At 54.1% G+C, this 11,174-nt stretch overlaps 1 protein-coding gene across 1 annotated transcript in view; it reads right to left on the bottom strand.

The window, feature by feature from the left end:
• Positions 1-1,715: 1,715 nt before the first annotated feature.
• CBFA2T2 (CBFA2/RUNX1 partner transcriptional co-repressor 2) overlaps positions 1,716-11,174 on the bottom strand; it is a 55,635-nt gene continuing 46,176 nt past the window's right edge. The window contains exons 4-11 of the mRNA XM_080354534.1: positions 10,314-10,403; positions 9,562-9,743; positions 8,242-8,495; positions 7,491-7,576; positions 6,296-6,485; positions 4,523-4,591; positions 4,000-4,190; positions 1,716-2,008 (exon numbers count right to left, since the gene is read on the bottom strand). Coding sequence (XP_080210660.1) covers positions 1,730-2,008; positions 4,000-4,190; positions 4,523-4,591; positions 6,296-6,485; positions 7,491-7,576; positions 8,242-8,495; positions 9,562-9,743; positions 10,314-10,403 — 1,341 coding nt within the window. The 3' untranslated portion in view covers positions 1,716-1,729. The remainder of the gene's footprint in view (positions 2,009-3,999; positions 4,191-4,522; positions 4,592-6,295; positions 6,486-7,490; positions 7,577-8,241; positions 8,496-9,561; positions 9,744-10,313; positions 10,404-11,174) is intronic.

Here is an 11,174-nt window from a genome sequence, read left to right as displayed (position 1 = left end):
CCAGGTGCCAAGTCCATGCTGAGGGCTCTGCTGCAGCACCAGCTCCTGGGGGCCACAGGAGATCACCCCAACTGCCACACAAGAGCTGTGTTGAACACCAGGTGACAACGTGGCCGTTTTTGCATAATAAAACCTTGCAGCCGCAGGAGTTGCCCTCTGTCCCTTGACAACAGCTTCTGGAACAGCTCTCCCTAAGGGACGCGCTGGTCAGCGGGTCGCTCGTTTGTCCCTGGGCAGCCAGCTAGACCGCTGCAAACTCCGTGACGACTCATTACATCTCCATTATACACCTCCAATTGAAAAAGTGATCAAAAACAATTTGAGAATGACTCGCCTCATTGGGCTCCAGCCCAGCAATCATACACACCGAGTCGCAGATCCACAGCTTGGCTGAATAGCCGGTGCTCCAGAGCTGGGTTCTGTGTGGCGTGGGTAAGCGCTGTGGCCACACGGAGCACATGTGCCCGTCCATCCCTTGGCTGCGCCTCCGTGAAGCACCAAGATGAGCCCCCCGCACCCCAAACCAGCCCTCTCCAGTCGGTGTCACTCACCTCATAGGGTCTGTGCAGCTCCGAGTCCCCCGTTCCCTGAGCGGTGGGTGTCCCCACACCGAGCGGGGCGTCCCCGCAGCACCGCGCTCTGCGCCTGCGGGTTTGGGACGGTCTCCGAAGGCCGGACAAGGTGCTGTCTGCACCATGGCCCTGGGGGGGCTGGGGGAAGAGCCAATGGAGGACACCAAGTCCTGCATTGCTTTTTTAAGTAGTTTGGCCAACGCACGTGGAGAGAACAGGCTCTAAAGAATCCATCGCGATCGCAAGAGGATCTCTGTGGTTAAAAACAACGGCAGTAACTCTAAAACCAACAGCTTCCATGCAGCGAAAAAAAACCCAAACAAAACGCTTTCTGCATAGCAAAGTCACAGTACCCAGGTGGGAAGGGCAACAACCGCTTGCAACCAATCTGGACTTGCTCTGCGCTTCCCCCCAGCAAAGGTCCCATCCAGGGTCACATGCAACTGTCTGTCCCATCACAGAATGGGATTAAAACCAGGTCGTCCCGAAGTGACCAGCCGTACCTCCCTGGTACTGACATTTGGTTTAGAGCAGGCAAATCCTCTCCTCTCTCTTTGCAATCATCAGCCACCATCCTGCAGGCAGGAGAAGCGGCTCGGCTTTTGACATTGCACTAGACAACAAGATGCTCCTGTTGGGAAATCAGCTCCGGTCTGTTCACAGCAACAACCGGCCAGCACGGCCACCCGAGAGCCAGGAAAAAATAGAGATGCATATTATGGAAGAAAGGTAGCTGGAGGAGGAGGAGGTGGCTCAGACACCTCGGGAAAGGAGCCTGAGCACGTCTGACCTGTGAGGATGGGGCACAGCATCTCCTGCGTGTGCTGGCAGCGCTCTCCACCGAGTCCAGGCTCGCCGAGCGAGTGTCCTGAATGATGCTCTGCTAACTGAACGATGCTCTGGTACCCAAATGATGCTCTGGTGTCCCCCTGCAGAGACCAGCAGCGGTGCTGCAGGCAAGGCCGGCCCAGTGCTTCACAAGCCACGAAAGGAAAAAGGCAGAATGAGACGGCGAAGCCCAAGTGTTTGCGCTCTGAGGAGGTGGCGCGATGGGTCAAATGTGCCAAGTGATACAAACTGCTGTGGATTTCTTTTTTCAGCTTAAAAAAAAAAAACCCAGGGAAGCTAATCAAATGGACTGAACCAAAACCTGCCCTTTAGAGCCCGTTTGTATCTATTGCTGTCACGGATGCCGGGGTGGAGGAGCGGGAGGTGGTCGCCGAAGTCTTCTCGAGGGCTGGGCTGGGAATGCCGTCGAGGCTCTTGGCGGATCGGCCGGCGGGCAGAGCCAGCGGTTTGCTCTGGCCGTGCAGGCCTTGCCCGCAGATCCGGTGGTGCCTCTCCCAGTCCTTGTGCTGGCAGAAGGAGCCGCAGTACCGGGCGATGTTGCAGCCGCTGCACGTCTCGCTGGCTTTGCGACCGCAGTTCCAGCAGCTCTGCAAGACCAAAGACGCCACACTTTAAAACGTGTTTAGTTTCCAAGAGCTGCAGGACAGTGCTGACTCAACAGCTCATCCCCCTGTGGCCCAGATTTAGTAATATTAAAATGAGCAATCCATCAATTCCTGCTATTTCACAGCTCTTTGCCAAGGGTACTAAACCCAGCTCCTCTGCTCTGCCCAAAACTGCCTGCCAGACCGCGCCGGTCACATCCTCTCCCCTATATTCACCCTAATGCATAGAGGAAACAGCAGGCAAGGGCTAAAAAACATGCTGCAGGTGCTGCTATTGGGTCTTTTTATTTCCTGTTTTAAGCAGCTCTATTTTGGTATCGCTCCCAGCCAAGTGCTCTCCGCAGGGATTACAGCGTGCTGCACAGGCACCATTTGCTGTGCACCCTGCCTAGCTGCACAAGAGGTCGGAGCGAGCTAATTTGGAAAAGAAAAAGCTCATTTAAAAGCTTTCCAGCCAGGTGGAAGCGCTGCCGGAGCCCAGACTTCAATCTGGAAGCAGAGCAAAGCCCCTCTGGCCGCCGGGAGAGGCATCAGCTGGTGGGTTCCCGGTGCCACCGCCTCCCGAGCTGCGCGGGGCGAGGGGCCAGCGCCGGGAGCGGCTGCAGCTGCTCCGGGACGGGAGCGCAGGGATCAGCTTTCCTGCAGCTGGACTCCGCGTTAGCAACCACAGACCGGGGAGGGCGAGCAGAAAAGCAGCCTCTGCCGGAGCCCGCCGGCCCCAGATCCCGCCCAACCGCGCAGCTTCGGCTGGTCGCTGTGTCTGCCACCGCGAGCAAAAAGCTGGCAAGGCGGAAAGCGAGGTGGTGGGAGATGTGGCCCCTGTTGCGAGGAAGGGCAGTGGGATTCCCCGCAGCCAGGGTCTGCGCTGGAGCCACCAGCTCCCGGTGGTGATTTACGGGCTGGCAGTGAAGCACCAAAGTGAGCTGGTCAGGAACGAGCCGCTCCGGAGCCAGCGCATTCCCGAGGCTCCTCGCTCCGCCAGGAGAAGCAGGACCACAAAAAAACCCTGTGGTAACTCCAGGAAAACTGGGTCACTGCTTTACAGCTGTTTATACTTCAAGCGCTGTTTTAAAGCTGTATTTCAAAGGTTACACAGCGTACCAGAATAAGTGACAGCTTTTCAACGTGGCTTTTGAGAGGGCTCTGGGGTCTGCGGGGCCCATGTGGGCAGGGGGATATTTGGCTGCTCCCCAGGTCCCACACCGCTCCATGGGTTATTTCCCTGCTTTTGCCCTGTGCAGAAATCATTGCTTGTCTTGCTTCTTCCCCTGCTTCCCGAGCAGTTCTACCCACTCTCATCATACGTTTACCAACCGGCGCATCCAACCTTCAGTGACTTAATCAGAAATATCACAGTATAGACATATTTCTCTGTAATAACACCTTGTATTTACACGGCACCTGCCGGCACCAGAGCTTCCTGAGCCCCCGTCAGCAGGGTGAACTGAAACCCAGCACAGTCCTAACAGACATTAACTCCATGTTCCCATCAGATTTGTGCTTGGCAAAGCCTCTGCTCTTGCGTTTGTGCAGACAAAATAAAATGAGAAGCAAACCACATGTGGCTGGGCTGTGGTGGTGCAGGGATCAACCGTGTAATTCTCCTTGCCCAGTCCAGCTGAGATCTCTAAAGCTTAACAAAGTGAGAGCCTCCAGCTAAGGAACACTGAAGGTAATTAAGGATTGAGGAGTAGAAAGAAATTCTCTAAACGACACCCATTCAGCACGTGTCACTGGCTGTGACAAACTAAGAGTCATCCCTTCTTTTCCAACATGCAAATGTTTCATTAGGTGTTACGAGGTTTAGTAACTTAATTAAGCTGAGTCCTTTCCCATTAAAATAAAAAGGGTTTTTTGACTCTCCAAAGGGAAAGGGACAGGGGAGCTGTGGGCTCTGGGTCCCTGCTGGGCAGGACATGGACACTTTGGGCGCCTCTGAAAGTCCCCTCCCAGGCTGTCCCCGGCCACCTTACCTCCGTAGACTCCTCCTGTTCATTTATCACTAAGAAAGCGTCCTCGGTGGCCTGGCGCTTGGCGTCCGCGATGGTCTGCTCCATCCGAGCCCTCTCGGAGGCAATCATCTCAAACGCCTTCTGCTCGGCCTCCGCCACCGCTTTCTGCACCTCCGACATGGCCTGGCGCTTCACCTCGTTCACGGCTTCTTCTGGAAGAAAACAGCAGCTTCACCCACCCGCCCGAGGAGCCTCGGAGAGACAAGAGAGCTGTGAGGATGTGGCAGCGTGTCACCTGCGGCGGGGATGCCCACGGGCAGGGGGATGAAGGGACGCGGTCATGACCGCCCTGGGATCCCCAGCGCATAGAAGGAGCAGAGCCCTTCAGAAAACCCAAGTTGGGGGGTCGGCAGCCAGATGTGCACATCCCAGGGCTTTCCTGCGGCTGGGCTGCTCCCCTTTCCGCAGAGCGAACCCACAGTATCTGTGCTGACCCGGGCCGATCTGGCAGCATCCCTCGCCAAGGTCACCAGCAAACACTTACCAGCTTTTTTCCATATCTCTTCGGTGACGTAGCCTGTTCCCGACCTGCTGCTGAACTCCCGCAATGAATCTGTCGGGATAAAGGAAACAGGGAAAGGTTGGCAAAGCCTCGTCGCACCCGATTGCTGCTGAAGTGCCCGGCAAGTTCCCAGCTGTACCTCAGTACATCGGTGGGCAGGGCAGAATTAACCAGCTAAAACTCAAAGCAGAGGATTCCTACAGTTAAAGCCATTCATCAAACACTCAGATGATAAATTACCACATTTAATTAGGGCCCTGCATAATTTATGACACTGTATAACCCATTTCCATCTCCTGGTAATTCATAACAACAGGCAATGCTTATAAATATAAACCATCAAACATCTGCACCATCCAGCAACTTTGCACATCAATCTACACGACCAGAAGTTTATGTTAAGGGCAGCGCTTTCTGAAGGGTCAGAACAAAAACTGCTTATGTCAAAGGGTGGTGGGAAACCCAAAGCACCGCAGGAAGGTGCTGAGATTACTTAAGCCCGCAGAACACCTGGGATGCTTCTTGATATTTACCTGCAGCTTCCCACAACAGCAATGGGGCTTGAAAATTAGCCCCTAGGTCCTACAAGGGGAGAGAGCATCAACAGCTTTCCCGAATTATTAAAAATACATATACTTCTATTTTTATTATTGAATGATCAAGGGGATTTTTTTCAGCATTTGATTTGAAGCGTATGTTTGAATGGAAGTTCGAACTACATCCAAATGAACAAAATCAGCAGTTAAGTTTAGACTTTTTTTTTGTATAGGGTGAAACCCCTGCACACTGGATGGGAAAACCAGTCAGCTTTCCTAAAGTTAAGTTGACTCATGATACAAAAATAGAATTAATAACTCAGGTAGTAGCTCTTACACTTACAGCCGTCTTCAGTATTTTTAGAATTACTAGACCTTGACATTTAAAATCCTTTTGGCAAGGCAGACTAGAAAGGGAAGAGGGAGGGAACCAACCACCTCTCCTGCCTTTTCACTCCCAGTTTCTCAGCTTTGGATGAGTTTGGCCCGGTTTGGCGAGCAGATCCAGCTCAGTGACAAGATGCCATCCTCCTGGCACCAGCACAAGCTGCTGCTGCCCAAAGGCGCCTTCAGGCATCAGCAAATGCTGCTTCCAGGGGCTCACACAGGAGCTTTCAAGTGTCCAGTGACCTGTCACTCTCCAAAGCTTTATGCTTAGATACTTAGATATAATAATCACTTTATGCCTAATGTCATAGAATCATTTTAGTTGGAAGAGATCCTCAAGATCATCAAGTCCAACCATTAACCCAACACTGGCACTAATCCATGTCCCTGAGAACCTTGTGTCTGTGTCCGTCCAACCCCTCCAGGGCTGGTGACTCCAGCGCTGCCCTGGGCAGCCTGTTCCAATGCCCCACAGCCCTTTGGGGAAGAAATTGTTCCCCGGATCCAACTCAACCTCCCCTGGCACAACTTGAGGCCGTTTCCTCTGCTCCTGGCGCTTGTTCCTGGGGAGCAGAGCCCGACCCCCCTGGCTCCAAGCTCCTTTCAGGCAGTTCAGAGATCAGAAGGTCTCCCCTCAGCTCCCATTCTCCAGCTGAACCCCCAGGTCCCTCAGCTGCTCCATCACACTTGTGCTCCAGCCCCTCACCAGCTCCGTTCCCTTCTCTCAACTCACTCTGGCACCTCAAGGGCTTTCTTGGCATGAGGGGCCCAAAACTGAATGGTGACAAGCTTTGCTGTAATTAGACACCTGCTCAAAACCACGCTGGCTTACCGCTGCCGATGGAGTCGGAGCTGCTGGGGCTGTGCTGCCGGGAGCCCAGCTCGCTGCCCTTGCGCGGCTCCGTCTCGCTGCATCGCCTCTTCCAGTAGTTGAGCTCCTCCCGGTCGGCCTCCTGGCAGCGCCGCAGCACGGCCATGGAGCGTCGGGTCTTCTCCACCATCTCCATGATGCAGTTCAGTGCCTGCAGGGAGCAACATGTCCTCAGCCTCACTGCCCGCTCAGGAGGTCATCTCCCCAATTTCCCATTGGAGGCACCACGAGGTCATTTCACAGGAAGGAGCTCTGAGGGCAGTATTTTGGATGATGGAGTATTCAAACAGGTGGGTGAGATGGGGTCCCGTATCCACAGGCCCAGCAGCGATGCTGAGCAGCACCAGGGGAGGGAGGGGATCACACCTGCACCACGGAGCTTCACTCAGCATAGCAGGTTTAGGGCCACGCTTCTAAAGTTGGAGGTGAAAACCCCCCCTTTCCTATGGGAACAATGTGTCCATGCAAGGGCTGGCTGTGCTCCTGGTGCCCTGTCTCTGTAGCCACATCCCAATGCACAATATTCAGCTACAGGGCCTCTACTTCACACCCCCACGAAACATCAGCTTTAGAGCATAAGGGAGCACGGGGTCCCTGCACCTGTGATCAAAGCTGAATTTCAATGTGTTCTCTGTGGGGGAAACACTCCAGTGAAGCGTTTGGATGAGCAGCCTTGCTCAGAGGGAAAAGGCAGAAAGTCTGACAGAAGTACCAAGTCTTGCTGTTGGTACCCAGTTGAGGCCCATAAAACGCTGGCACTCGGGAAAAAAAAGTCTTTAACAAATAATGATGGATTTATTTATTTTGTAAGCTCCATGTCCTTTATGCACACAGCGCATATGCACTCCTGTCAGTACAGCGCTGGCCCGGGCTGCTGCTGAGGAGCCCCGCGCAGGGACAAGGGTGGGTTTGGCTGCTCCACCAGCCAGTGTGGCACATGGCTGTGCTCTGCAGAAGCTCCCCAGCTCCAGACACCTTTTCCAGAGTAATTTTGGCTTCTACTGACCATGGGCAGAGGCAAAATGCCAGGAAAGTGCCCTCCCCACCATCCACCTGAAAGTGTTGGCTATGGCACCACCAACAAGAAAATCACAAATTGGAGCAGGTGGGGCTGCTGTGTCCCACAGAGCTTCCCACACCTCCCCACGTTCCTTACGTGATCGAGATGCTTCCACTCGTCAGCCCACTCTCTCTCAGTTAGGCGATGGTCCACCAGCTCGTCCTGGTATCCGCCATTCAAACCTGCAACAAACCACAGCCAGAAGAGCGATGAGATGGACAGAGAGCTTTCAGAGCAAAGGTGGCCCCAAAGCAATAACCAAGAGCTGTTTCCAGCTATGTATAGCTGGGATTGTAAATACATCTCAGGATGGTGGCTCTGCAGGGGCAATTCCATGCCTGTACTTTTATCCTTGTCTGTGCCACTGTCTCAGAAGTGCTACATCCACTCACGGCTCTGGATCTGACCTGCTTGGGGAGCCAGTTCCCTCGTTATAAACCCGCAGGGGCTCAGAGCTTGTGATTCAGGCTGCGCTGTTGGAAACGCAGCATTCGCCTCCCACACACCCCCGGGGAGAAACGGGGCGAAGGGTCAGGCTGTGCGCTCCTCCTTTAGTCATCTCAGCAAAGCTCATTTCTCCTTCCCTGCCCTCCGCTCCTGCCGGCTGGGCTGGCTACACCAGACACACACCACGTCCTTCCTCCTCATCCTCCAGATTTTACATGTATACAGGGAAACACAAACTCTCAATCTTCCCATTTTTAATCTCACATGGTTAGTTGTTTTCTCTGGATTTCCTGCAAAATCTGTGCCGAAGACATGCCCAGGATTACACAGTCCTGGGTGTGAGTGACCAATGCTAAAGCCCCACAGCTCCTGCGACTAAAAGCCCTCCAGGCTTTCTTACCAAGACCGCCATGCCTGTCCCGCATCTCTCTGTGCTCCAGCATCTTGCTGGGATCCCTGTAGAGGTGGGAGGTGGCAATATCTTCCAAGGTGTAGTGCTGGAGGGGCGGCGGGGTGGGGTGGAACTGCCCCCCCGGGTTCATCAGGGGGATGGCGAGGGCAGGGCTGTGCCGCGGCGCGGGGCTGATGGTGCACACCCGCTTGGCCGGAGGCTCCGTCGGCAGCGGCTCCCTCTCAAAGCTGCTGTCTTCCCTTCTGCAACCACACCAGCAGAGGTATTCGTTAGCGCCGCATGAACGTACTCGGAAAGGGAAAGACGCAGATTTGGAATGAGCAGAGTTTGGGCAGTGATGATTTTGCTGCGGGGTAACGGCAGGGAGCTAAACCAAACATGAACAAATTCACAAAACAACCCTGTCAAAGAAAAAGTTCAAGATGCCCAAGTGTTGTGATTCATCTTTCTGAGTATGAATGAATTAAAATTTCACAGTTTTTATAAATTTGAGGCATGCTCCACATAATTACATAACAATTTTTAACTTGGAAAAAGTGATGAAAATGAACTGCATCCTTCCCAGCCCTGATAGTGCCCCCGCTTGGGGACAGAACTGCTCCGCTCTCCCGCGTGGGCCTTTCAGCGCTACCCAACAAGTCCTCCTGGGACAGAACCTGCCGGGAAGAGGATCCCAACCCAAATTCACAGTGCAGGAGAAGCAACCATCAGTGTCTTATCAGCAGCCAGCATAGCTATTGGGAGTGATAAAGTCCTACACTTCAGCCCTGGATGCTGCTTGAAGCTTTGACAGTACCAAAGCAGAAACGGAAGTCATGACTTTACTGAGGAGAGTTTGGAGAAGAGCTACAAAGACGCTGAGGGGTCTGGAGCATCTTTCTGATGAGGAGACACTGAGAGAGCTGAGGCTGTTCAGCTGGAGAAGAGAAGCTGAGAGGGGATCTCATCAATGTTTATCAATATCTCCGGGTGGGTGTCAGAGGATGGACCAGACTCTGTTCAGTGGTGCCCAACGCCAGGGTGAGGGGCAACGGGCACAGACTGGAACACAGGAGGCTCCATCTGAACATGAGCAGAAACTTGTTTGCTGGAGGTGCCAGAGCCTGGCCCAGGCTGCCCAGAGCGGGTGTGGAGTCTCCTGCTCTGAGACATTCAAACCCCCTGGACCCACCTGTGTGATCTGCTCTGTGACCCTGTGTGAGCAGGGGGGTTGGACTGGGGGATCTACAGAGGTCCCTTCAACCCCAACCAGTCTCTGATTCTGTGATTTCACGAACTTGGCAGAACAATGAAAACTACTTTTTTTACCTGTCCGGACTGTGCCTCTTCCCATTCCCATTGACCTCGATGAGCAGCTCGGAGGAGTCCGTGGGGGACGTGGTGTTTGTGTTGAGCAGGATGTGCTCGTGCTGTGCCAGGTACTGGGACGGCGTCTGCTTGGCAGCCCGGGCGCAGTGCAGCAGCTCCCTCTGCAGCAGCGGGAGGTTGGCCTGCAAAACCAGCACAGCTCTGGCTTATTCAGGCTGCGGACAGGCAGCTCCAGCCATCCGCAGAAGGTTTGCTCCACGCACACAGCCTCTCAGAGCAGTAACACCTACAGCCTGTGGCCCTGGCTCAGGATCCCCCAGCTCCTGCTGGCTGCACTGTCAGATTTACCTGGATTTTCTCAAGAGCTGTGGATGACCTGACATCGGTGCACCCAAAAAACACATGTCACGGGAAGCGCTCTGTGCTTCCAGCATCTAACCACAAGCTCTGTGTAGCAGCACTTCAAATGTTCTAGATCTGAACATGTGCAAATAAGATTATAGGGTCAGAAGCTGCCGAACAGAACTTGGTTTGTTTCCTTTATCCGCGACACACAAGCAAACATATGTGGCACTCGTTAGCTTTCTTCAAGCCAGTCCCACATGGCCACTGCGACAGTCTGTGCAGTCTGTCTTGGACTTCAACAAAATTGCTGTGTGGCTTGAAAGGAGAGCTTTCCCAGCAGTGACACGCTGCCAAGCGGCACAGACCGGCACACGGAGCAACAGCAAACCCCCCCAGCTCCCTCTCACCTTCAGAAAGGGGATCACAAATGGCCGGAGGGGGAAGTTTGTTGCCTCTTGCAGCTTGCAGTGAAATTCCTCAATTGTCACCGTTGAGTTCTGAGAAAATAAAGTAAGAAATGAAATGACAACTTCTTCTTATTTTTAGACATGTGGGAAACGGCTCCAAATGAACAGAACTGGAAGGGAGACTGCATCTGCCACTACAGGACTGACAATATTTGCATTGGATCCTGCCTAGTGCAGCCAAGAAGACTCAGGCCAGTGGAGCAGAAACGTGGCATGAGGCGAGGGCTGAACGCTGCGCACAGCCGGCTGCTCCCAGCCCAGCACCCTCCCAGCGCCGGGAGGCAGCAGGACCCGCTGGCATCTCCTGCATCCCGGCTGGGCGCCTGGGACAGGCTGTGGGGACCCAGACAGCGGTTCCAGCTGCTCTGAGCGGCACATGGTCCTCTCCATGTTCCTCCCTGCAGCTCACCCGGTCACAGCCACCAACCACCAGCTCACCCACCGGCACGTACCCCCCGACCTGCACCCCTGGGGCTGTTCAGGCCGGGCGCTCCCGGGAACAAGCAGCATTTGATAACTTGCATGTGCAAACCTGCAGCAATTGTCACAGGTAACTACGTGGTGAGAACAACAGTCAGAGGAATGTGGACAGCTTATCATTTCATAGAAGCGTAGAACAGTTTGGGTTGAAGGGACCTTCAAAGCTGCCCCAGCGCCACCCCTGCCGTGAGCAGGGACACCTTTGGTAAGTAACGTGGGCAGACACGCACTCATACAAAGCAGCAGCACACCAGGAGCTCACACCTCCTGCTTCGCAACACCAGCTTTCCCATCCTGTGCAGACCTTTTGCAATAGCCAAC

The sequence above is a fragment of the Nesoenas mayeri genome, assembly GCF_963082525.1.
Source record: "Nesoenas mayeri genome assembly, chromosome: 16".
NCBI classification, from domain to species: Eukaryota; Metazoa; Chordata; class Aves; order Columbiformes; family Columbidae; genus Nesoenas; species Nesoenas mayeri.
This window is presented reverse-complemented; position numbering and strand designations above follow the sequence as displayed.